Source organism: Sminthopsis crassicaudata, chromosome 1 (genome assembly GCF_048593235.1).
Source record: "Sminthopsis crassicaudata isolate SCR6 chromosome 1, ASM4859323v1, whole genome shotgun sequence".
In the NCBI taxonomy this organism is placed as follows: domain Eukaryota; kingdom Metazoa; phylum Chordata; class Mammalia; order Dasyuromorphia; family Dasyuridae; genus Sminthopsis; species Sminthopsis crassicaudata.
The window spans coordinates 564,548,576-564,576,307 of record NC_133617.1 but is presented as its reverse complement, the minus strand read 5'-3'; the positions used below and the strand labels follow the sequence as shown (position 1 = coordinate 564,576,307).

At 33.5% G+C, this 27,732-nt stretch overlaps 1 protein-coding gene across 19 annotated transcripts in view; it reads right to left on the bottom strand.

The window, feature by feature from the left end:
* Positions 1–27,732, bottom strand: part of LOC141550964 (uncharacterized) — a 272,765-nt gene that overhangs the window by 100,259 nt on the left and 144,774 nt on the right. For 14 of the 19 annotated variants that reach the window (XR_012484743.1, XR_012484741.1, XR_012484746.1 and 11 more), the window contains 2 exons: positions 8,477–8,529; positions 5,195–6,588 (listed from right to left, as the gene is read on the bottom strand). The exons of 1 other annotated variant lie outside the window; for it this stretch is intronic. Coding sequence is in view for 10 of the 18 variants with exons in the window: in XM_074282128.1 (XP_074138229.1) it covers positions 6,308–6,588; positions 8,477–8,529 (334 nt within the window). In the remaining 8 variants the exon portion in view is untranslated. Of the gene's footprint in view, positions 1–5,194; positions 6,589–8,476; positions 8,530–27,732 lie in introns of those variants that run through there. 4 more of the 19 variants (XM_074282124.1, XM_074282125.1, XR_012484749.1 and 1 more) reach the window with 2 other exon arrangements.

Here is a 27,732-nt window from a genome sequence, read left to right as displayed (position 1 = left end):
GTAGCTATGACTGTTAAAAAGATAGGGGACCATAATATCTGCAGAAACAGTGGCTGAAAAGTATCTCTGTCAGTGTTATTCCCCTGGAGGATAGCTGTGGGAGGATAGCTGGGGAAGCATTCCTTGACTCCATGTAGGTGAAAAGGGAGTTAGTGAGGGACAGTGGTGGTGGTGGTTTAATCTTCTTGACCCACATAGTCTATTGTCCCTACTTCATTAAAGGAATCTGAAAGACTACACAACTGAAGATCAATTGATGCTGGCACTGTGCAAGGCACAATGGAAACAAAGATTTTTAAAATGAAATAAATTTTCTCTCAAGAAGTTTAGACTGAATTGGGGAAAAAAACAAGCTATACAAAGACTAACCAATGTAAAATTTAATTCCACTATAGCTGGAAATAATGTTGAATGGGGAGTCAAAGAGCCTACGTCAAAATCTGTCTACTGCTGCTGATTGACTATGACCTTAAGCAAGCCATTTTAATATTTCTATGGAACTAGGTGGCACAGCAGATAGATCACTGGACCTGGGGTCAGAAAAATCTAAGTTAAAATCTTCAGATTCTTTCTAGCTGTATGGCCCTGAGTAAGTCACTGAAGTTGTTTGCCTCAGTTTTCCCAACTATAAAATGGAAATAATAATTGCATCTACCTCCCAGGGTTTTTGTGAGTAAGAAAATGAGATAATAATTATAAAGTACTTAGTGCAGTCCTTGGCACATAGTAGGAGCTAAATAAATGCTAGTTATCATTGCTGCTATTCTTTTTATTATCATTATTATTATTATTATTATTATGAAGACTAGCCCCATCTTCCTAAACCTGATTTTAAATAGGCTATAAGACTTGAATTGAGCCTATCTGAGATGCTTTTAAAACAACTTATTTCTTTGTCCAATTACAAGGACTTGAAAGAGTTACTGAGTAAATTACAGTTCTGTTATTTATTACTTAAATTGTGTCTGACTCTTTGGGACCCCATTTGGGGTTTTCTTAACATAGATAGTGGAGTGGTTTGCCATAATCTTCTCCAACTCATTTTATAGATGATGAAACTGAGGCAGACAGAGTTAAGTGTATTGTTCAGGATTAGTCAGCTAGATTTGAACTAAGGAAGATGAATTTTTCTGGATCAGCATTCTATTCTCTATCTAGCTTCCCAATTATAGCTTGCCATTGAGTTATATATCTTTGTACTTTTTAAAAATAACATTTATTAGAATAAGTTATATGGTCTTTGGAATGCAAGACGTCTTATTTTTGTATTTGGGAAACAATCTTGCTTGCCTGTTCTATGCAAATCGTATAAGGGGAGGAAATAAATATCTTCTTGTAGGAAAGGGGAAAAGTTTGAAGATCTCCACTCACACTGGGTTTAACCCTTTTCTTACAAGTCTTTACAATAATTGTACACATTTTCAGTTATCTCACCTTGCTTCCACCTCTCATTCTCAAAATGTTCATTTATTCATTTTATGACTTTTAAGGCTACCTCAAATACTCGGGTTAAGTAGGAACAAAATCTATGAGCCCACAGCACTGATTTTATTTACTCCCTCATAAAATGAGGGAGAGCACATAGGCAGAATGATTGGAAGTGTTTTCTATATCATTCTTCATGTTGACTATATTATTGGTATTGATTTCATAAGAGTCAGAATTTTTTAAAATGAAAATATGGTGGTGATTTCAATGGGAAGTATCTCAAAGCATGGTCAAAGAGTAGGTAAAGTGATTTTAAATATGGCTTAGTTGATGGTACCTGTGCTTGGGTGGGTGGGTGGGATGTGATAGCAATTATTTATCCCAGCCAATTTCCTTTTGTCGGGCAGGGAAGAGACTCTTCCAAAAAAACAACTCTGCATAATTAAAAGTAGGATCACTCAGTGTGATATTTTTAAAAATGCTGTGATTAAAGAACTCAACATGATACACTATTCATAGGACAGGTCTAAAGGAATGTCACTTACTTTTCAAATTTTTGATTAAAATTTTTTTCCTTGAAAATGAAAATTAGTTTTATGTTCACTTTCTTGTCACAGGCATTTAAATAGATCGGGTTACAGGTCCTAATTACAACTTGTTGGCAACCTGCATTCATATTGGCATACAGTCTGACAGGCATACTATTTGTTTGTTTTCATTTAAAGGGAATTTAATGTTCTTAAAAAATAGCAGCTTAACAGCTCTAGAAATTGAAATTAACTCTATTTCCCCAATTGATAGAGGATGTACATATTTTCCTACAAATGTGTCTCGTGAGGACAAATTATATTCCCAAATAATTCAATCCTTAGTTTCTCTTAGGAGATTGCCCACAAGGGTGCTAATTGCATTGGTGACTTTTGTTATACACATGTTAAAAATGGGTTCTGAGATCTCAATCTCATTTCTATGTAAAGTACATAAGAGCTACCAGGTAGGAGGAATTTTGATTATTATCTCTGTAAGTACTTTTGAATCAGAGGATGCTAGGTCAAAATAAATAGGCAGTGTGGTATAATGGTGTATATTTAGAGTTAGAAGACTTGGATTCTGCAAATCACTGTGATATTTGTGGCAAGGCACATATTCATTCTGAATCTGTTTCCTTATCAATAAAATAAGAATAAAAATACCTTCAGTGACTACTTCAAATTCCATGACAACCACTCATAGACACACATGCATAGCACTACCTCTACCACCACTACCATTGTTACCTTGTATCTATTTAACTTATGCTTATATATGAATAAATTTTTTTTTTCTAAGTCAACCTATCACTTCCTTGAGGGCAGGGATATTTAATTTTTGTCATTGTGTAAAGGGCTAGAACTGAGCAAATGCATTTGGATAATGGAGCATGTGAGACTAATTGCCAATTGGATAGTTCCCTATTAACTTGTTTGAAGGTTGACCCTCCCCAGCTGTTCTGTGCTGACTTGATTGGTGGGACAAAGAGGGGGAAGTGACGTGTGTGGGAGGAGTAGGAGGAGAAAATTGAGACACTCATGCTCAGTCCCTCCTGGCGTTTGAGGGAGGAAGGTGCGTGTGAGATTGCTAGACCTAATCCCCTGATCTTGACCATAAAAGATCAAGAATAAAGATGTTTAGTAATCCTGACTCTGGATGATTTCTGGGAAGACTGAGTTCCAGCATCATTGTTTCTTTGGCACCTGAAATAATTCCTAGTACATAATAAGTGTCAAATAAATGCTTATTGGCTGATCAGATTAATTATTTATAACATGTATGTGTGTATGTACACACACATATGTATATGTATATATACACACAAACATATGTGTGTTTATTACAAATGGCTCCTCATGGAGAATTGACTTGAAGATAGATATGTATATAGTGCCATGAAAATGTGAGATATTGTTATTGTAATTCTTTGGCAATTCTTCAAGTCAATTTTCTATAAGGAACTATTTGTCATGTCTTTCAATAGATTTTTTTTCAAAGGAAGATTTACCTTTAAAGGAGCAATTGAAGATTGTATCTTTGAGTAGCTTGTGAATAGCTAAATGGAACATTCCCTACAATTGAGTGAACATCATTAGTGGAGGCTAAAGCTATTTGCAGAAAACCTAAATTTACAAAGGGAAGCATGAAATCTAAACTACCTGGCCCTCATGTAATTGAGTTAACATGTGTTACATATGGCACCTTGTCTGGGATAAAATTGGGCACTTCATTTTTGTGGGGACCAGTAGAGAGATTCTCTGACCAGGACTTCTGATTTTTGAAATTCCCTTGGATGAAGTTCTAGTGAAATTATGCAAGAAGATATTTCTAGGCTGCAAATGTACAATCTCCTCCCATTTCTCATATCCCCAAGAGTGTTCCTTTATAAGTCAGTTCCCATTATAATTTTGCAAATTTTAATTTGAAGATTGCTTGACTAAGTACTAATGTTATTTCTGGATTTCTGGGAAAGGTTTGATAAACTAATGTGTTCCGTATTAAAGTCCTTTATAAATATTGATGTTATGTTTAATGTGAAAAATCTGGCATCACTAGATTACTACTGTCTCATAGAAATGTTCATATTATTCTTTTTGTATTTAAACAGAACTAGATTGCTTGCCTTTTGTGAAAACAAAATATCTTACAGATTCATAGGGTAAGAATGCTTGAGTCTAAAATCCACAAGTAGATCACATTCTTTGCTACTTCTATTGATCTACTTTTCTTCTTGTCCTGATTGGTTAGTTTCCAAATCCATTTGGATTACCATAGCACTTGCAAAGATGAGGGGTGGGAAGAGATTTAGGGTGTTTTTTGAATAGGGAACCCAGAAAAAATTACTTAGACCTCTATGGGATCACCTATACGTGGAACCCTCAGATTTGTTCTCCATTCATAATGAAGGTTTTTATTTACTACATACAAAAGAAATGCTTAATATAAAAGGTTTTCACAAATGTACATTAATAAAAATACCTAAAACGGCTGATAATGATTTATAAATACTGTTATAGTTTCCTGGAAAGTTTAGATTTAGAACATCAAAGCTTGATGCAGTTTACAGAACTGTTTGAATAAGTATTGTTACATTTCACCTCAACTCTGCACTGTCCAAACAATTCCTTCTAGGTCCTTGTCTGGTGGCAAGCCAGGCAAGTACCTTTTATCTCTAGAAAATCTTAGTATGCCCTGTGTAGAAAGGGATACTTTTTGTACAGATCTCAGGTGCTTAGCCTTTACGCACTGAGGAAATCATTGTAACAATTTCTACCCAGAACAGTGTTCTCATTTGAGAAAGGGACAAAGCCAAGTTGACCCCAGGCTCCAAATCCCTGTGGGGATAGCTCCATGAAGCTTAGAAAGCTCAGTGTACATCAAGTTTCTGTTCAAGGTAGAAACCATTTAAAAATATTTTTTCTTTGTGCTTAGAGAAATAATCTATAAGATTAAGATAGCAGAGATATTTGGTAAATTTGTAAAAATGCTACTTATTTTGTTTTCTTCTTTGGGAAACTTTAAGAAATATTCTTCATTCCATGAAGCCATAAAACTTTACATTTGATTTTCATCTATACACGTAGGATTGCAGAAGATATTGTAACATTAGCTGTAAGGCACTGGGGAAACAATTAAAAAGAGCATGGTTTATGCCTCCTCAGAAATCATAGAGAATTGCTCTGAAGTTGGGCCAGGAACTGTTTGGGCCCAGGGACAATGGCTTGGGATTAGTTGGTTTTTTTTTTTTTTTTTTTTTTTTTGGTTCTTTATTGTTTATATTTCTCAGTTTTGGGTGCTCAAAGGAATCCTTAATGGATTAGAGTTTAGAGCCATTGTGATCTTGGAGTTAAGATTGCTAAACTGGGTGATCCAGTCAGTCAGTCCAGTATGGAAAACCTAAGAAACCAGAGTGCCAATTTCTAGAGCCTCAGGGATACACTGAGAACTACTGGAACTCAATCTCCTTTCCTTATCCAAGCACTGAAGTATAAGGAAAGAAAGACACATATTGGGGAAGTAAGTTATATTTGCATATCTCTTGAAGTAAATATTTCTGTGTGAAAGTTAATCTGACTGTTAGTGATTAAAGTTCAAGGGTCATCCTCCTATATTTTGGGGGAACAACACCTTTGTATACTAGAGCCATTGTAGAGAGATTAGACCTTGCCAAATATCCCTTAAGAGAACAGAGAACCCTGGGGAGAAGAGTGTAATTTAACCTACTTAGGCTTCAACTAGTGGATCCAGGGTAGCATGTTACAACTATGAAGTAATAATGCTTTTTTTGTTTGTTTGTTTTGTTTTATTGTAATTTGATCTGTAAGGGGATTCCATCTAGAATCCTTTCATTTCTTTTAGTCTTCGACATTTTATTTTTAAATTTTTATACTTAGCAAAATGCCTTTTCTCTTACCCATATGACCCCTTCCTACTCCCCACCTTGAGAATGAAAAAAAACCTCAAATGCTATTGTGTGTCTATAGATAGTATATGATTATATATAATATATCATTGAGTCCTTCATCTCTCTATCAGGAAGTAGGTAATATATTTCATCATTTACCCTCTAAAATCATTGTTGGTGATTTTATGATCAGACTTCTTAATTTTTCAGAGTTATTTTTCTTTGTCATATTGTTATTTTTTGTATAAATTGTTCTCATAGTTCTGTTCACTTCATTCTGTATCAGCTCCCAGGTTTTGCTGAAACCATTGCCTCACTTTCTACAGGACAATAGTATTCCATGACATTGGGGTGTACTGATCCCTGAGAAGCCTTTTTCAATGCTGTCCATCCAACTTTGGTGTCTACCCAACTCACCTGTGGCTCCAAGATGCTATAGTATGTTTAGTGGTCACCCCTCAGTAAAGCTGTCTTGGAAGATGGGCTAAATAGGATAATGGTCCTCAAACCTGACATGGGAAGTCTGCCCCAAGCATATGGAGATGCTCCCTGGTAAAATAAAAGGATGAAAGCAATTTGGTTCAAAAGGCCATGACAGTGGCAGAAATAGGCACTATGGAGCACTTGATCAGACATTGAAGATGCTGGGGTCATCCACTTCATCCTGGGCCATTGCCGGTCATCTTCATTTTTGTCTTGCCACTTACTACTGGACTTGGATGATTCTGCAAAAGAAAGTGCGCCTGATAACTTTATGCAACTCTGTCTTACTCAAATTCAATTAAAAATAAGATATCACCCACCATTAATTAATTTAATATTTTATTACTTAATTATTGTCTTACTATTGCACTATTTTTAATTTTTTATTATAACTTTTTATTTACAAGATATATGTAATTTTTCAGCATTGACCCTTGCAAAACCTTCTGTTCCAACTTTTCTCCTCCTTCCCCCCCCCCACCTCCTCCCCTAGTTGACAGGTGGACCCATACATGTTAAATATGTTAAATTATATGTTAAATACAATATGTATGCATATAGATACAATTATTTTGCTACACAAAAAAAATCAGACTTATACATAAGGTATAAATAACCTGAGAAGGAAATTAAAAATGCAAGCAGACAAAAACAGAGGGAGTAGAAATGCTATGTTGTGGTTCACACTCATTTCCCATAGTTCTTTCACTGGTGGTAGCTGGTTCTCTTCATTATTGAACAAATAGAAATAATTTAATTTACCTCATTATTGAAGAGAGCCATGTCCATCAGAATTGATCATTATATAGTATTGTTGAAGTATATAATGACCTGTTCATTTCACTATCATACTATTTTATTGTTTTATCTACCTTTGAAGTCCTATGAAGACAAATGAATGACAAAGTGTCAAGTGAAAATACAAAAAGCTAGAGTCACAATGTTGCATACAGGCAGCTTAGAATATAGGGTCTTCCAACTCTGAGATACCATAACACACCTGTCAGATTGGCTAGAATGACAGAAAAAATAATGCGCAATGTTGGAGGCTATGTGGGAAAACAGGGACACTGGTACAATGTTGATGGAACTGTGAATACATCCAGCCATTCTGGAGAACAATTTGGAATTATGCTCAAAAAATTATCCAACTGTGCATACCCTTTGACCCAGCAGTGTTACTACTGGGCTTATATCCCAGGAGATCTTAAACAAGGGAAAGGGACCTGTATGTGCAAGAATGTTTGTGGCATCCTCTTTGTAGTGGCCTGAAACTGGAGGATGCCCATCAATTGGAGAATGGTTGAATAAATTGTGGTATATTAATATTATGGAATATTATTTTTCTGTAAGAAATGACCAACAGGATGATTTCAGAAAGATCTGGAGAGACTTACATGATCTGATGCTGAATGAAATGAGCAGGACTAGGAGATCATTATACACTTCAACAACAATACTATATGATGATCAATTCTGATGGACGTGGCCGTCTTCAACAATAAGATGAACCAAATCAGTTCCAATTGAGCAGTAATGAACTGAACCAGCTGCACCCAGTGAAAGAACTCTGGGAGATGACAATGAGCCACTACATGGAATTCCCAATCCCTCTCTTTTTGTCTGCTTGCATTTTTTATTTCCTTCACAGGCTATATTATTGTATACTATTTCGAAGTCTGATTCTTTTTGTACAGCAAAACAACTGTTTGGACATGTATATATATATTGTATTTAATTTATAATTTATCATATTTAACATGTATTGGTCAACCTGCCATCTGGGGGTGGGGAAGGAGGGGAAAAAATAGAACAAAAGGTTTGGCAATTGTCAATGTTGTAAAATTACCCATGCATATATCTGGTAAATAAAAACTATTAAAAAAATAATATAGGATCTTCTTACCAGACTAAAGCAACAGAAGGATTCAGCAAGACGTTGTATGTGTGAGCAGCCTTTTTTTTAAAGGACCACATTTCTCACCTCCTGGTATGAGGAAATTGTGAGAAGATACCCTAAAATTTGTATTTCACCCTAATCTATACTGCTCATCTCCACAGGCAGAGAACCCATCCTGCAGTCAAACCAACAGCAACAAAGCAAAAATGTTTGCAGATGATTCCACTCACCATTGGTATGTAGAATATGAGCATATTCATGGACAACAAAAAATCCAGGTGACCTGAAAAATGAACAGCTCTTACGAGAGAACTCAGTAGGTACCACATCCAAATAGCAGCTCTAAGTAAAACATAGTTGGCAATACCCTTTGACCCAGCAGTGTTACTCTGGGCTTATATCCCAAAGAGATTTTAAAGAAGGGAAAGGGACCTGTATGTGCAAGAATGTTTGTGGCAGCCCTCTTTGTAGTGGCCAGAAATTGGAAACTGAGTGGATGCCCATCAATTGGAGAATGGCTGAATAAATTGTGGTATATGAATGTTATGGAATATTATTGTTGTGTAAGAAATGACCAACAGGATGATTTCAGAAAAGCCTGGAGAGACTTACATGAACTGATGCTGAGTGAAATGAATAGGATCAGGAGATAATTGTATACTTCAACAACAATACTATATGATGATCAATTCTGATGGATGAGGCCATTTTCAACAATGAGATGAACCAAATCAATTCCAATAGAGCAGTAATGAACTGAACCAGCTACACTCAGCAAAAGAACTCTGGGAGATGACAATGAACCACTACATAGAATTCCCAATCCCTCTATTTCTGTCTGCCTGCATTTGGATTTTCTTCACAGGCTAATTGTACACTATTTCAAAGTCATTCTTTTTGTACAGTAAAACAACTGTTTGGACATGTATACATATATTACATTTAATTTATACTTTAACATATTTAACATGTATTGGTCAACCTGCCATCTGGGGGGGGGAAGGAGAGGAAAAATTGGAACAAAAGGTTTGGCAATTGTCAATATTGTAAAATTACCCATGCATATATCTGGTAAATAAAAACTATTTTAAAAAAGGTTGGTAAATGAAGGCCAACTTGCTGAAATTGGGGTTGAATATACATTTTTTGGAGTGGCCCCCGTAGTAGGGGAATGCCATGGGCTTGCAATCAAAAATAATTAGTCGAAAAATTTGTATATCTCCAAAAAGGAGTAAAGACAGGCTCATAACAATGTGTATTCAACTTGAAGTAAAGTACCACATCATCATTATCAGTGAGTAAGCTTCCACCATGATGAACCCTGATGAGGTCAAAGATTGCTGTTTGTTCTTCATTCTGGAAGATGACCATAGCATCAAGGAGGTCATACCATGAAATGCAAATGAACTGGATTTAAGTTAGGGAGAGCTGTGCAAAGCCACTGATCTCACTTTCTCCTCTCAAACCATCTGACAAGATTTAGATCAAGATAACTGGAGATGACTCTCATGAGGTCAAAGAAAAATTTTACAAATACTTAGAGACCCTCCTCATCAAAGTACTGAAAAGCGTGTAGCTTTGGATGGCTTTAATGACAGAGTAGGCAGAGACTATCAGATATGTTGGGAGTCCTTGGGAGGAATAAAGTCAGAAATAGCAACAGCAACTGTTACTTGTTCCTGAAGACTTGTACAACACATGACCTCAATAGTCAATAGCCTACAATGCAAAGGATCCGCTGCTCATACAGATTTCAATAGGAAGTTATCTCTTAGGAGATCAAGAATGTCTCCATTGTCCATCTTTGTGAAGGTTGTCCTGTGACAATCACAAGGAGTGTGTGTGTGTGTGTATGATTTGTCTCTTAGCCATTGTTGGAAGATTCTTGCCAGAGTGCTCCTTAATTGAATTATTCTTTGCTGGGAAAATGCCATCTACCTGAGAGCCAGTGACTTTAGAAATAATGAGAAATAGTTTACATGATGTTTGCTGCCCAAAAACATCAGAAAAAATGCCAGGAGCAGAATAGAGGTCTGTACACAACATTCATTGAGCTGATTAAAGCTTTGATACTGTCAGTCAGGAGGGCTTATGAAAGATTATGGCAAAATTCAGTTGCCCAAAGTTTATCAGTAGTGTATGCTATTTTCATGATGGCATGCGTGCACAGGTTCTGGAACAAGGACAATGCTCTCATGCTTTCCTAGTCACCCATAGAGTGAAGCAAGGCAATGTGCTAGTTCCCATGATTTTTAACAATGTTTTCCACAATGTTGCCAGATGTCTTCGCTGAGGACAAAAACAACAACGTGATCTGCTACCACAATGATGATAAATTATTTAATCTGAAAAGATTACAACCAAGATTAAAATGGAGGAAGAGTTGATGTGCAACTTTTTGTTTGCAGATGATTGGGTACTCAATGCAGCCTCTGAGGCTGAGTTGTAACCACGTAAGGATTGATTCTCTGCTGTTTGTACTAATTTTGGCCCAAAAATAAGCAAGAAATCAGAGATTCTTCACCAGTCAGCAGTGCACTATGCAAACATGGAACTACTGATTACAGAAAATGGAGAAATTTTCAATGTTGTGGGTAAGTTCACTTACCTTGCCAATATAATTTCCAGGGATGCCCACACAGATGATAAGATCAAACCATGCATTGTCAGAGCTAGCTCAGTGTTTGGGAGGCTCAAAATGAAGTGTGGCAGATTAGTATTGGGTTGCATGCCAAGCTGAAGGTCTGTAGAGCTATTGCATTGGTCGCATTATGTCTGCAAAATCTGGACATTATACTAGGGCCATGCCAAAAAATTGAACTGCTTTCATTTGAATTGTCTTAGGAAAATTCTGAAGATAACCCGGCAAGGTAAGGTATCAGACATTGAGGTCCTCTCTTGAGCTGAACTGCCAAGCCAAGAATTTAAAATCCATTGCAGAAAGTATGAATCTGTGGGGCTAGCTACATACCTCAACTGCCAAATGTACATTTACCTGAGAGACTATTTTCAAGAGAACTTGCACATGTGAGCGTATGCCTTTCTCTATTCTTTTATAGTGGTGACTGCTAAATTATATGTGATCCTGACTGTGACTCCTCAGTACTCAAATAATTTTTTTTTCGGGCTACTTAGAGTATTATTCCCCTTTGACTTGGAACCTTTGGAATTTGGCTATAATGTTTCTGTTCCTTTTAGAAGGTTGCTGGTCAATTCAATTTGCCCTCTGGTTCTAAAAGGGTAATTTTCTTTTTAGATTTACTTAAATATAATGTCTAAGTTTTTTGTTATGACATTCAAGTACTCTAATATTCTTAATTTTTTCTCCTTTATCTGTTTTCTAGGTAATTTTTTTGCTAAGATATTGTTTATGTTTTCAATTTTTTTCAATCTTTTGCCTTTGTTTTAATATTTGTTTTTACTATCTCATGTAGTCATTGGTTTCTATTTGGTCCATTTAAAGTTTCAGGTTGTTTGTTGCATAGGCAATTTTCTAAAAATTTCTTGTGTTATTCTTTCTTTTTCCACTTCTTTCTTCCATAGTTTTCACTTCTTTTCCATTATTTTTCTTTTTCTATTCTCATTTCAGAGGCCAAAATATTTTTACCTCTTTTTTCATTCTTGCATCATTTCTTCCAAATTTTAATTAAATTGATGTCTAAACTAAATTATTCTTTGAAGCTTTGTTTGTCAATGTAGTTTTCTTCTGCGTCATTATTTTCTTCTAGATTTGTGTCAAAATGTTCTTGTCACTATCATGACTTTTATATTGGGATTCTTTTGTTGTTGTTTGCTAGTTTTCCTAACTTACTTCCTGATTTCTAACTTGATATTAAAACTGACTTCTATGTGCTTCAAGAAGGAAGATCTGGCCTGGTCCTGTTGTTGCTTTCTTGGAGTACTGAGTATTACATAGTTTCAGGAGCTCAGAAACAGTTCAGCCTCAGAAACCTCAAGTTTTCAGAACTCCCAAAGTAGTCTTATATTAGTCCATGGCAAAATTTAATTACTCCCCCTCCTTCCCTGGTTTGAGTTCTACAAATTCCTCACCAAAGATTAGGTCTGAAGAACAATAAATTGCTACTGAAATTAGCCACTGTCATCCAGTTTGAAAGCTATTTCAGAGTGACAAAACTTCAGTCTTTGAATGGTTTCTTTCTAACTGCTTTAAATATTTTCTTCTTATCTTATGAATCTTGAAATTTGGCTGTAATATTCCTATGAGTTTTTCTTTGATAATGATTTTCAAAGGTGGTTTGATAATTGCTTAATGATCTTTCCTTGATATATTTTCCAATTCATATTTTTTTCTGATTAGATATTTCACATTTTCTTCTACTTTTTTTATTCTTCTGAATTTAAAATAATTGTTTCTCAATGACTCTTAAAGTCATTAGTTTTCACCAGCCCAATTTTAATTTTAAAGAAATTATTTTCTTCAGTGAGATTTTGTACCTTTTTTCTCATTTGGGCTGTTCTTATTTTAATGAAGTTCTTTTCTTCAGTGAAGTTTTATACCTCATCTACTACTAAGTCAATTCTATTTTTATAGGATGTTGTTTTCTTTAATATTTTTTAAATGAAACTTTTCATTCTTTTTCCAAAGTTTTCTTTGATCTTGGATTTCTGTGCTAGTTATTCCTCTTTAGGTTTCATACTGAATTGGAGGCTAGAACTGATATAAATAGCTGTATGCTTCTGAAGTTGCTTCTCTTGGAATAGTGAGGGTGACAGACGCTTTTTCAGCATGCCCTGGATCTTTAACCATTGGAATTGGGTAACAGACAAAAAACCCTCTCCATTTCATAATTGTCCCCATCATAGTATTCTGGTATGAATTTAGGCAATCCCCCAAGATCTCAGAATTCAGTATCTTAGCTCAGGGGCAAAAGATGTCCTATTCCAAAGAGGACAGTAAGCCATCTCAAATTCTAATCCTCAGTACATTTAAGGTACTATGGTATTTTGTTTCTGAGATCTTAGAAATTGGGAACTGATTGCCTATACCATGTATTAAATAAACAACAATCAACAAGCATTTATTAAATACTTATTATGTGCTAGGCATTGTTCTAGAAACTGAGGATACAAATGAAAAAAATTGAAAAAAATCCCTATTCACAATGTACTTATATTCTATAAGGGGAAATAAATGCATGTAAATATTTATAATGTAATATAAAGTTAGTAAATATAAATATATACAAAGTACTTAAATATATGATAATTTGGGAAGGAGAGCTTTAGTAGTTTGGGGGATTAGGAAAAGCTTCATGAAAAATATGGTGCCTCATTCCATACCACTATGGGATGAGGCTTCAAAACAGAGCAGCTCATGAGTTTAGCACAGCCCCCGATGCCTGAATCATTCATCAACTTATTCTTTTAAAAAATACTGATATCATTTTTTAATGTCACCAAAATTTCCTTCAGTTTCCTTCTTCCTTCTTCTCCCAGAGAACTACCATAAAACAAAAATTATGATAAAAAAAGAAGACAATTTAAAAATCAGCAAGACTGATCAATACATTGCAAAATATTGAAAATGTGTTGTTTTAAAGCCATGTTTGATTCTTTCTTGGCAAAGATATTCGATTATTTTGTTATTTTCTTCTTTGGCTTATTTTACATATAAGGAAATTGAGGAAACAAAAACTAAATTATTTGCTCAGGGTTACACAGCTGGTCAATATTTGAGGCTAGATTTGAACCTAGAAAGAGCCTTCCTGACTCCAGGCCTGACACTCCATCCATTGCATCACTCAGCTGCCTGAAAATATGCGTAATGTACAATATTTATTGATCTTTCACCTCTACAGAAGTGTTGGATAGTGGATATTTTGTTATAACTCTTCTTTTGAATCATGCTTGCTTTGAGAATTTTGCAAAATTCACTCTTGATTTATGTGTTCTTTCTGTTTGCATTGTATCATTGTTTATTTTATTTTATTGGCTCTGCATCAATTTATTTTATTTACTCTGCATCAATTCATGAAGATTTTTTATGTTTTATCATTTCTTATAGTACAATAACATTTGATTACATTTACATATCACAATTTGTTTAACCATCCCCTAATTGAAGGATATCAACTTTGTAGCCAATACTTTGTTATCATAAAAAGTGCTGCTCTGGTGTACTTTCTTTTTATTAGTATTCTCCATAGGATATAAAAGTAGTAAAAGAAATTTGTGGGACAGAGTGTACAGGCATTTTAGTTACTTTATTTGCAAAATTCCAAAATACTTTGCAAAATATTGTAAGAATTCACAGCTCCACTAACAATGTACTTGTATGCCTATTTTGACTCTTCCCAGCTTTTTAATTTTGCCAGTCTTATTCTTCCATCATCCAGTTTTCAAAATTGTAGAACATACCACCCATGTGGGAGTCAGGGGCAAAGGAGGTTCCACATGAGAAAGCCATCTGCAATTGATGCCTTTACTTCCTCTCCTCTCATTCTCTCCTTAATTCTCTGCTGTCTGACTTTTGGCCTCATCATTCAACTGAAGCTGCTCTCTCCAGTTACCAGTGATTTCTTAATTGCTAAATCTAATTACCTCTTCTCAATTCTTATTCTTCTTGACCTTTCTACAGCCTTTGACACTGTTGATCACCCTTTTCTCCTTAGTACTCTGTACCTACTGATTTGACTGCTCCTTTGCTGAATCTTTATAGGAGCCAAGCCTACTAACTTTGGATGTCCTCTAAAATTCTATCCTAGGGTTATATTCTAATTAATTTAGTGATCCCATAAACTTTCATAAATTATTTATCTATTAACTATGATCTCTATGCTGATGATTCTCAGATTTGGCTAACCTTAACCTTTTTTCCTGATGTCCAGATAGCTTTGTCTACTGGACATTTCAAACTGGATGTCCTGTACACTTCTTAAATTTAATATGTCATACACTGAATTCATTATCCTTTTTTCCCCATTCTTTCCCCCTTATAATTTCCCTACTAGTTTCCAGGGTGCCACCATCTTCCCTGTTAGCCAGGCTTGCAACTTAGGTGTCTTCCCTGACTTTATACTCTCTTAACCATATATCCATTGCCCAATCCTGTCAATTTTCCCTTTTAACATCTTTTGCATACACTACCTTTTCTCCTATGATACAATTACCCTGGTAGAGGCCCTTACCACCTTTGTATAGTTTATTGCAATAGCCATTGGTTAGTCTCTCTGCCTCAGCTCTCTTCCCACATTAATTCATCTTTAACTCAGCTGATAAACTGATTTTTATTATGTGTAAGTCTGATCATGTCATTCCTCCCATTCAATTAATTTCAATCTCTATTGCCTCTAGTCTTATATCTTATAAAATTTCAACTCCCATTTTCTTTATCCCCATGCCTAAGAGTATAGTCTCTTTCCTATCTTCCTCCATTCTCTCAACTCCATTCTCCTCAATCCTACTCCTTCAGTGTCCATTTTATTCTTTATCACAGCTTCACAGCTAAAGCAGGTTGGAACTTCAGAAATCATCTGATCTTAAATTAAATTTAGAAAGCTTATACCTTTCCCATGATCCCTTTGCTAGTAAGTAGTAGAGACTAGATTCTGTTATACACACTATAATCCAGAACAAACTAAAATTATTTGGTCAATCTGCTTTATTTACTCTTCAGAGAAGCCTAGCCTGACTAAGTAGTATTCTTGAGTTTTTTAAAAGTCAATTATGTTGCCACAAAAAGTTGAAAACACCTAAAGACAAGCTAACAAAGAATATTTTACTTTTGAGGAGAGAGCATTTCATAGTTTTCGTATAGAATTCAGTATATTTTTTCCAATAATTTCTCCTGCATGTAAAATACATCATGAAATATACTTTTCAGCTTAGTAATATACAAAAATCATAGTTTTTATTCATAAATTCAAGGTCATCATCAACTATAACTGTTATTATGTGAAAAATTAACCATGAAAACATTCAGATTACATTTTAAATGCACTGTTAAGTGATTTGCTCCCTTAATTCCTTAAGAATTTCTCATAATACAAAGCTTTGTCAGAAAAGATACTTAAAAAAAAAACTAAGCAACTTTTTTTTTTTAATTTAAGAGAATGCTAATTGTTGAGTAGATAGGCCATGATGTATATTTTAATTAAGAAGCATGTAGATCAAGTTATCTCTAATGGGCTCAATTATTTTGAGAAAAGAGGTATATATATGAGTAAGCATAACAAACTTGGGTAATATAAATGCCAGCAAGAACTTAATTTTTTAAAACGTATTTCAAAGAATGAGGAAGATGCACAATTTGAAAGGCAAATGCTATCGTGGAAAAAATATTAGATCTACAGAGAGGGGAAAGAGAATAAGCATTTATACAGCTTACTATGTGCCATAATGCCAAAGCTAAGCCCTTTTTACAAATATTATCTCATTTAAATTTTTTTTATTTTGATTTATGAAATAAAACAATAATTTCTATAACACAGTAAAATAAAAAAGGTGATTTTGCTTGAAACTGCAAATTTACTATGAATGATTTGCCATTCCTTTCAAATATAAAACAAAATTATCATGTAAATTTTCCCCTCCCCCTTTGCCCTAAAGATGGTCACCATTAGACACAAATATATAATATTTGTAAAATAATAAAATAAGTCTATACCTATATCTATTTATCAGTTCTTTCTCCAGATGCAGATAGCATTGTTCTTTGTATGTCCTTTATAGATAATTTGAGTATTTATAATAATCAAAATGATTTATTCAATCAAAGTCATTCTTAAAACTATATAGCTATTACTGTATACAATGTTTTCTTGGTTCTGCTCTTTCTGTTCTTCATGATTTCATGCAAGTCCTTCCATATTTTTCTAAAGTCATTGAGCTTATATTTTATTATAGCACAGTAGGACTCCATCACAACCAAATATCATAACTTGTTCAGCAATTCCCCAAATAATAGGCATCCTTGCAATTTCAAGTTCTTTGTTATCACAAAGAGAACTACTATAAACATTTTAGAACATATATGTTTCTTTTCTTTTTCCCTAATTGTCTTTTTACAAAAGACAAGTAGTGATATTGCTGGATCAAAGAGTATATAGATAGTTTAATAACTCTTTGAACACAATTCCAGATTGCTCTCCAAAAAGACTGGATCATTTCACAGAATTCCATATCAAATATCTCAAATTTGCTTGAATTTGCATTTCTCTAATCATTAATGATTTAGAGCATTTTTTCATATGACAATAAATTATTTTGACTTCATCAGAAAACTGTTTATATTCTTTGGATATTTATCAATTAAGGAATGACTCAATTATGTCATTTCATCCTTACAACACCAAGAATTAATTATTATACCTGTTTTATAATTGTAAAATTGAAGTAAAAGAAAGTTAGGTGACTTCCCCAGGATTACACAGTTATTTTGAACTCAGTTCTTCCTGACCCTAGAAGCAGAATACTATCCATTGTGCCATGAACTGCCTCTGAAGAAGAGCTGAGTTCAAATCTAGACTCTATGACTTACTAGCTATGTGATTTTTGGCACACCATTTTTTTTTTTGTGAGGAATGGAACTTCACAGATTCTAAGGTGTCTTTTAGTGTGATACAAGACAATTTCAAAAAACCCATGGTGGAAAATGCAATCTACCTTTAGAGAAAGAACTGATCAAATTTGAGTGGAGATCAAAGCATACGTTTTTCTTAATTTCTTTATCTTTCTTGCTTCCCCCCATGATTAATATGGAAATATGTTTTGCAGGATTTCACATGTATAATTAATATAATATTGTTTATCTTCTCAATGGATGAGAGAGGGATAGGAGAAAATGAGTTTGGAACTTAAAAAAAATTTTAAATGAATCCTAAGAATAATTTTTAAATCTAAGACTTTTCTTTTTATTCCAAAACTATAACAGTAAAACAATGATGGAAACTTAACTTGAAAATTACACAGTAGTAATAAACACTTAGAAGATTTATCAACTAGAAAGTTGTCTCAAGTAATAAAAACTTATACAAACACACATGCACATATAAATATACATACACATGGATCAATTAATGAATAGAGAGATACACAGACATAGATGGGGGAAAAAGACAGGGAGAAAGAGAGAGAGATCTTTGATGGCAACAATATGTATAAGTGATATATATATATATATGTATTAGAGCTACTATCTTGGACAATATATACAACACAGTGAAATATATGACAAAATATATATTTATATATTTTATATTAAAATATATGTAAATTTGAGTGCATGTCACTATATAATTTACATTAATATATGTGTGTATATATGTTATGTATATTGCTCAAGATGAAACTTTACAAACCCTGTCAATTATCATTGCTATTAAAAGAAATATACAGATTAAAAGGTATCAACAGCACAAAAATGTTCATATGAGATTATATGGTCTAAAAACACAACTAGTAGTTGAAAAGGAATCACTTAGAAAGAATTTGATAGGAAAAAAGAGTGAAATGTATACAAGTAGTTTTAAGATTATTCAGCAAAATTCAGGTGTGGGAGTTGTTTTTAAATATACACATGTGCACATATCTGTTAGTTTAATCAGAACTGCTTTCTATTTTTCTCAAAATCATCATGTTGCCCTGACAGAACAATTATATGAGTTCTCTCTAAAGACTTTATTACTACTAATAGTACTTTAAGATTCACCAAACATAAAAAACCTGGAACAACTTACATGAACTGATGCAAAATAAAATGAAAAGAACCAGAAGAAAACATAATATACACTAATAGCAATATTGACTAAGAATAACTTAGCTATTCTCATCAGTACAGTGATTAAAGTTAATTCTGAAGAATTTAGGATGAAAAATGCTATGTATCTCTGGAGAAAGAACTGGTTGAGTCTAAATGCAGATCAAACTTTATTTTTTCTTTATTTTTTTTGGAGAAGGTGTTTTCTTTCACAATATGGTCAGCATGAAAATACATTTTGCATTGGTGCATATGCATAACCTATATCAAATTGCTTGTCTTCTGGAAAGGGAGGGAGGGAGGGAATTTGGAATTCAATTTTAAAAAATGAATGCTAAAAATTGTTTTTATATGGGGAAAATAAACTATTAAATTTTTTAAAGATTCATCAAACACTTTTCTTAAGACAGTTCTGTGAAGGAAATTCTTTGAGCTGGAGGATAGCCTATCTCCTTCATTTTAAGGATGAGGAAATCAGTTAAGAAAAGTGAAGTCATTTGTCCATTGTTGCACAACTGTTAAGTGGAATAGCCAGGACTCAAACCCAGAACTCTAAATACAATACCACTGCCATACATTTTGGTTCTTTTATTTGTTTTCCTATCTTAAATTCTAAATCACATTTAACCCAGAATATTTTTTCAGGTTAAATTCCTCATCTCAAGCCCTATCTCCTTTGAATCCTTTCTTGTTAGTGCCCCCTAAAATTATTTCACACAATTTTACAAATTCAATTCAATTCAACAAGGATTTAAATACCTGCTACATGCAAAGCAGACATTGAATTAGTATTTGTTGCTATCAGTAAATGATTTTAGCCATCTATTATGTATAGATAGTTTTCTTAATGGTTAGACCTTTTTATTCAGTTACATTCTTTATATTTTAAAAGTCCTCTTTATTAAAGTATATAAGCATAAATATTAACTAGTGTTAGCATAAATAAATTTAAGCAGGCTAAATTGCTTATAGCAAGATTTAAAGAAATACAAGACAGTGCAATTTAATTTTTCCTCTCAGTTACTTTAACATCATATTATTATTTGTTGTCTAGTCTAACTCCAGTATAGAGCTAATCTACCCCCAAACTTTCTTAGAATTAACTACTCTCATAAAAAGTCTTTTCCTCAATTTGCATTTTTCAGAAGCTATAATATGTACTCCAACAGCTAATAGTATTTCAATTCAATTGTTATATGACCATCTATTCTCTGTATCTCCTCATTCAAAGAACAAACTTGTCTTTCTGCTCCATATAAGTTAGCTGAAGTTGGAAAAAAACAAAACAACCCAGCACCACTACCACCAACAACACTACTAATGTCATCATAACCTTTGGTGAATATCCAAGGAGATCAACTACAGAATGTGCTTTATAAACTTTAAGTTGCTATATAAATGTCATCTAACATTCATCTTATTATTGTAGAAAAATCATTCTGCCCAGCTGCCCAATATAGTTCAGGTAGAAATGTTCCTGGGACAAGTCATTATCCTGCCATTATTCTTTTATATTTAATGTTCTCTAAACTATTGCAGAATGGATAAAAATCACTACTTTTTGTAGGTGAATAAAAATATTAGGATATAAGTTTATCTAATAATGCAATACAATAAATATCAAGAACCTAAGACATGCCAAGCACTGTGCTAAGCACTGTTAATCCAATAAATAAAAAGAAAAACAGTCCCTGTCCTCCACAAGTTTACATCTGAAAAGGGATACAATACAAAAAGGGGAAGGAAAGTGGGGAGGATGGAGGAAACTAAGAGGTAATATGAGGCATCTCATTCCAGGCAGTTCAAACAAAGGAGGGTAGCAATGAAAAATGGTGTATTGTGAGAAAGGATACAATTTCTTCCCAATATAAAGGAAGTCATTGAAAGAAGGTTAGTATTCTACCCTCACATCCTCCAAATATAGGGAAAAGCAGTAAGGCAATGGAGTCAATCAAGATTGGAGCCAGAAAATGGGAGAAAAGGTTGGGGGAGGATTCTGGTTAGAGTCTATATAATCTTGTGATTTTTGCATTTTGCATTCCTCTACTGACACCTTTTCTGTTGGGAGTTGCTCTTCCTTGTAAGATTGTAATAAATCCCTTTCTGCTTTTTATCTTGAGAGTCTCTGATTTTAATCTGGGTAAGGGTTGCTGTCCCATGCATATGTCTTGCTAAAAGGCACCCTATATAATTAAATAATAGCAATACAAAACATATATGCACCAATAAAGCATTCAAAATTTTAAAGGAAAAGTTAAGTGAGTTATAGGTTCATTACCAAACAAGAGATAGAAGGTAGTATAAAATGTTAAATAAATAATTTGAATATATTAAACTTTAAAACTTTGGCATAGACAAAACCAATGCAACTAAGGCTAAAAAGAAAGCAGAAAGATGAGACACAGACTTTACAACCAGATTTTCTACAAAGGCTGAATTTTTTTTAAAATGTAGGGAATTGAGTCAAATTTGTAAAAATATAAGCCATTCATCAATTGAAAACAGGTAGTTTTCAGGATGAAGGAAGCTTTGATTAAAATCTTGATTTAAGCTATCTTTAAATCAATTTTGATTAGAGAAATGCAAATTAAACCGTATCTGAGGTACCACCTTATATCTATCAAATTGATTAATATGACAAAAAGGAAAATTATAAATGTTGGAGAGGATGTGGAAAAATTGGGATAATACACTGTTGATATTACAAACTGATATAACCATGCTAGAGAGCAGTTTATAATTATACCTAAAAGGAAACCAGATCATGCATTTTCTTTGATCTAGCAATGCCACTATTAAGTCTATATCCCAAAGAGAACATAAAAAGGGAAAAGTATCTACATATGCAAAAATATGTATAATAGCTCTTTTTACAGTTTTTGATGAACAAGATGTGGTACATGAATGTAATGGAATACTATTGTGCACTAAGAATTGATAAACAGGCAGATTTAAAAAAAAAAAAAACCAGGAAAGAATTGTAAGAACTGATGCAAAGTGAGATAAACAGAACCAGAAAAACATTGCATACAGTATCAGGAACATTGTGTGATGATCAACTATGAATCTTAGCCTTTATCACCAGCACAATGATCCAAGACAACACAAAGGACTCACAAAAGAACATGCTATCCACATCCATCATGGAGTCTGAATGCAGATCAAAAGCATACTTTTTCAACTACATTATTTTTTTTCTGTTTTCTTTTGATTTGTTTCTTTTTTCACAACTGTGAATATGGAAATGTACTTAGCCTTTATCAAATTGCTTACATTTTAGGAAGAGATGAAGGGAGAGAAGGGAGAAAAATTTGGAACTCAAAATCTTGTAAAAATGAATGCTAAAAATTGCCTTGATATGTAATTGAGGGGAAATTTTTTAAAACCTATTTTTAGAAAAAATAATGAATGGGTCAAAGAACAAACACCAGAAATATTAGCTTATTTCATCAAAGGGAATGATAAAAAAGATACAGCTAACCAATATTCTTGACATATAGTAAAGGTAAATTTTATATTTTAATACATTCATTAATAGAGAAAAACATTGATTGGTTAGTGTGAAATGAATCTAGAAAAAGCTAGAAAAGCAATGAATCAAAATCCCAACTAACATTAAATAGAAATTATGAAAATCAATGAGTTTAACAAAATTGAAAACAAAACAATGATTAAATTGATTAACTTAAGAGTTGCTTTGCTGGGGGGGAAAAAAAAAGCCTAACATATGGTGGAGTTGTGAAAGAATCCAGCCATTCTGGAGAGCAATTTGGAACTATGCCCAAAAAATTATCAAACTGTGCATACCCTTTGACCCAGCATTGCTGTTATTGGGCTTATATCCCAAAGAAATACTAAAGAGGGGAAAGGGACCTGTATGTGCCAAAATGTTTCTGGCAGCCCTTTTTGTAGTGGCTAGAAATTGGAAGATGAATGGATGCCCATCAATTGGAGAATGGTTGGGCAAATTGTGGTATTTGAATGTTATAGAATATTATTGCTCTATAAGTAATGACCACCAGGATGAATACAGAGAGGACTGGAGAGACTTACATGAGCTGATGCTGAGTGAAATGAGCAGAACCAGAAGATCACTATACACTTCAACAACGATACTGCATGAAGATATATTCTGATTGAAGTGGATATCTTCAATATAAAGACAATCTAATTCACTTCCAGTTGATCAGTGAAACAGCTACACCCAGAGAAGGAACATTGGGAATTGAATGCAAACTGTTTGCACTATTGTCTTTCTATCCAGGTTACTTATACCTTCGGAATCCAATTCTTACCGTGCAACAAGAAAATTGGTTTTACACGCATATATTGTATCTAGGTTATACTGTAACACATTTAATATGTATGGGATTGCCTATCATCTAGGGGAGGAAGTGGAGGGAGGGAGAGGAAAATTTTGAAAAATGAATACAAGGGATAATGTTGTAAAAAAAAATTACTCCTGCATATGTACTGTCCAAAAAATTATAATTATAAAATTAATTAAAAAAGAAAAAAACCTAACATAATAGATAAGCTGTTAGCTAATTTGCTTTTTAAAAGAGAAAGGACAATCTATATTGTGATGTAAAAAGGAAAAAAGGAAAATTTACCAAAAAACATGAGTAAAGGAAATTATTAAAAATATTTGTCTGATTATGTGTCAAAATTGTTGATAAATAAAATGAATAAATATCCATAAAATACAAAATATCTACATTATCAATATAAAAATGAGAATTAAAATATTTGAGTATCAGAAGTTGAACAAGTTATAGTTGCTAAATGTTATCTACAAATGGACTTGTAAATTTTTTAAAGTGTGTAAGTCTGTGTACTTTCATATGACTATGGATTTAAAAATTAATTAAGTCAAACATTCAAAGAAAAATGGATTCCAATATAAAATTTTACAAAAATAGAACAGTAAATAATTCCACTGAATTTCTTTTGTTACACAAATACCTAAACCATAGACAGACAAAGCTGACAAATGAAGCTGTAGGACAATATCCCTAATGAATGTTAATATAAAAACATTAAATAAAATATTAGAAAAAAGCCTACTAAAACAATATTATACACAATGATGACATTGAGTTTATTACCAAAATACAGGGTTGTTTCAATATTAGGGAAATATTAAATAATGAAAATAATGTTTAAATTACATGATTATATCATTTGATGTCATAAAAAAGCTTTCCATAAAATATAATGCCTATCTAAATTTTAAAATGTAAAAGCATAGGAATAAATGAACCTTTCCTTAATGTTACAAGGAGTAACTACCTAAATTCAAGAGATACTATTATCTACAACAGAAATTAATATTCAGATCAAGAGTAAAGCAAAGATGTATCAACACTGACAAGGTTCTAGAAATACTAGTGATAGCAAAAAGACAAGTAAAAGAAAGTGAGGAAATAAGTATAGACTAAGATGATATAAAAGTGTTGCTTCTTTCAGGTGATAGAGAAACTAAAATTAATTCAAATAATAATCTTAGCAAAGTAACAGAATATAAAATAACTTCATACAAATTATCAGCCTTTTGTTATATTACCAAAAATCTATTAGAAAGAGATGGAAGGGAAAATTCATTTGAAATAATTACAGAATATGTAAAATATTTAGAAATAAGAAGAACCATATGATAATACATAAATAATCAGAGGATATGAACTGTTTTCCAAGAGATAAATCCATACTATCAACAATCATATGCAAAAATGTTCTAAATCACAAATAATTAGAAAAATGTGCATCAAAGCACCTTTGAGTTTCTATGTCTAACCTATTTGTCTGAGGAAGATGGCAAAGAGGGAAAACGACAAATGTTGGAGAGGCTGTGAGAAAACAGGTATACTTCTGCACAGCTGATGGAGCTATTTATTGGTCTAGTCATTCTGAAAAGCAATTTGGATTTATCACACTGTATATACCCTTTATGCCAGCTACACCACTACTAGACCTGTTTCACAAAGAAATCAAAAAAGAAAAGAAAGATTCTCTCTCTCTTTTTTTTCTCTCCCTTTCTCTCTCTCTCTCTTTCTCTCTCTCTCCCCTTCCTTCCCCTCCACCCACATATTTATAGCAGATTTTTTATGATAACCCAAAATATCCCCCTTTGTGGGTGGTAAACAAATTATAGTATATCAACATATCATAAGAAATTATTGTGTTGATTATATCATAAAAATGATGAACTAGGCAGTTTTAAAGGAAACTGGGAAGATCTTTATGAATTGATGCAGAGAAAAGTGAGAATCAGGATAGCAATTTATATAATGATGACATAATAGAGAAAAACAAATTTAAGAAAGTTTTAAAAATCTGATCAATGATAAATAATTTAAGACAAAACATGCCACTCATCTCCTTATACAGAGGGGATGAACTTAAAAAATAGAAAGTAAATATGTGAATTTCTTATAGTTATATGTTAAGGGATTTTTTTTAATTGCTCAATGTCAGTCAGGAAGGTTAAAAAAAGAACAAAAACACATTTTTCCCTTAATATACTAAAATAATTGTCAATTTTAAAAATTCACATTTGGGAGTTCATCTCCCAATACACACACATTAAAATTATATAATAGCAATTACAAAACACTTCTCACAGAAGCATAAACCCAAATAATTGGGGAGATTTGAATTGATCATGAGTGTGCTGTAGTAATATAATAAAATGGGCAATATTGTTAGGATTACTAGGTGAGAACTCAGGTTGTCTGGATAGTGACAAGGTGAGAATTCAGGTTGGACAATTACAAGGTGAGAACTCAGGTTGACTTGATAGAAGGAGCAAGCTCATTGGCTGAAGTGGTTCTTCCCAGAAGCCCTTGCATTATCCCACGCCCATTCTCTGGGAGGATAAAAGAGAGGACAGCCAGAGATAGAAGAAGACTCTGCATTGCATCAGGCTTGACGGGGCTCTCTGCAGGAAGGGAAGTCACTTCTCTGGACAAGAGTTAACAGCAACTGCCTGGAGACAACGGTTCGTTACAGGAAGAAGAATCTGTTGGAGAGATTTGAGTAGAAGACACAGCAGATCTCTTCCCAGAGAGCGATCCAGCAGCTTCTGGAGACGACAGCTCGCTACAATTGGCACCCAACGTGGGGCCATATTGATGTGATCCCATATTGATGGATTTATGTTTCAAGATCATGACTGTCCTATGTTCTAAATCAAAAGAAAGGGGGAGATGTTAGGATTACTAGGTGAGAACTCAGGTTGTCTGGATAGTGACAAGGTGAGAATTCAGGTTGGACAATTACAAGGTGAGAACTCAGGTTGACTTGATAGAAGGAGCAAGCTCATTGGCTGAAGTGGTTCTTCCCAGAAGCCCTTGCATTATCCCACGCCCATTCTCTGGGAGGATAAAAGAGAGGACAGCCAGAGATAGAAGAAGACTCTGCATTGCATCAGGCTTGACGGGGCTCTCTGCAGGAAGGGAAGTCACTTCTCTGGACAAGAGTTAACAGCAGCTGCCTGGAGACAACAGTTCGTTACAGGAAGAAGAATCTGTCGGAGAGATTTGAGTAGAAGACACAGCAGATCTCTTCCCAGAGAGCGATCCAGCAGCTTCTGGAGACGACAGCTCGCTACACAATATTATTCAAACTAATTTATTTAATCATTCCATACAAATTAAATTTTCAAAAGTTGACTTTTTAGAGCTAGGGAACCCCCCCACACAAAATTAATCTGAATGAACATATTAATCAAGGATCTTAAGAAAAAATATGAAAAAAGTTGGAAGCAAGGTGGATTAGTACTGCTAGGTCTCAAACTATGGTAATCATAAAAAAAAAACTTTTTTGGTACTAGATTAAAAATAGAAAAATTGAGAAGTGGGGCAAAAAAAAGTAAAACAAATAAAACACAGAAACAAAAGAATCGATACCATAAAGTTCAATAAATCCAAAGACTCCCAACTACTAGTATAAGACCTCACTATCTATCAAAACTACCCAGAAAACAGGAAAATGATCTGGCGGAGATAAGGTTTAGAATAACTCTCACATCATATAATTCCATAAACTCCAAATGGATACATGACCCATAAACACATGTGAGAAGCAGAGTAGTAGATACTTTTCCAAACTATAGATGGGAAAAAGTTTTTTTACTTAACATGGGACAGAGAGAATCATGGAGGATAAGATAGATAATTCTGATTACATAAAATTGAAAAGCATTTGCACAAAACAAGACTAATGTAGTTTTGAATTAGAATTGAATTGGAATTGAAAGTTAGAATTGAAAGGAAATATTTGATTAGGAAAAATCAAGGAAAAGTACAAGAAATAGAGCAAATGGATTCAAATATGTAAGAAGAAATGTCATTCAGCCATACATAAATGTTCAAAGACATAAACAGGTAGTTCTCAAAAGAAGAAAAGAAAGCCATCAACAACTATATGAAAAAAATGTTCCAAATAATTATGATTTTAAAATGACTCTGAAGTTCTAGCTTATATTAGGACACATGGGAGGGGGGACATACACAGTAATGTGTTGTTAATAAAGTTATGAACTGATACAGCCATTTTGAAAAGTAGTTACCCCCAAAGTCACTAAACTGTAAAAACCCTTTGACCAAAGATAAGAGAAAAACATTTGATACTGGTAGTCAACTGGAGATGATGATTATGATATAAATGTGTGTATATGTATGTATACACATACATGCATATATACATATAATGTATTTTACATTTACATTTATACATGTGTATGTACATGAGATAATTTTCAGTGAA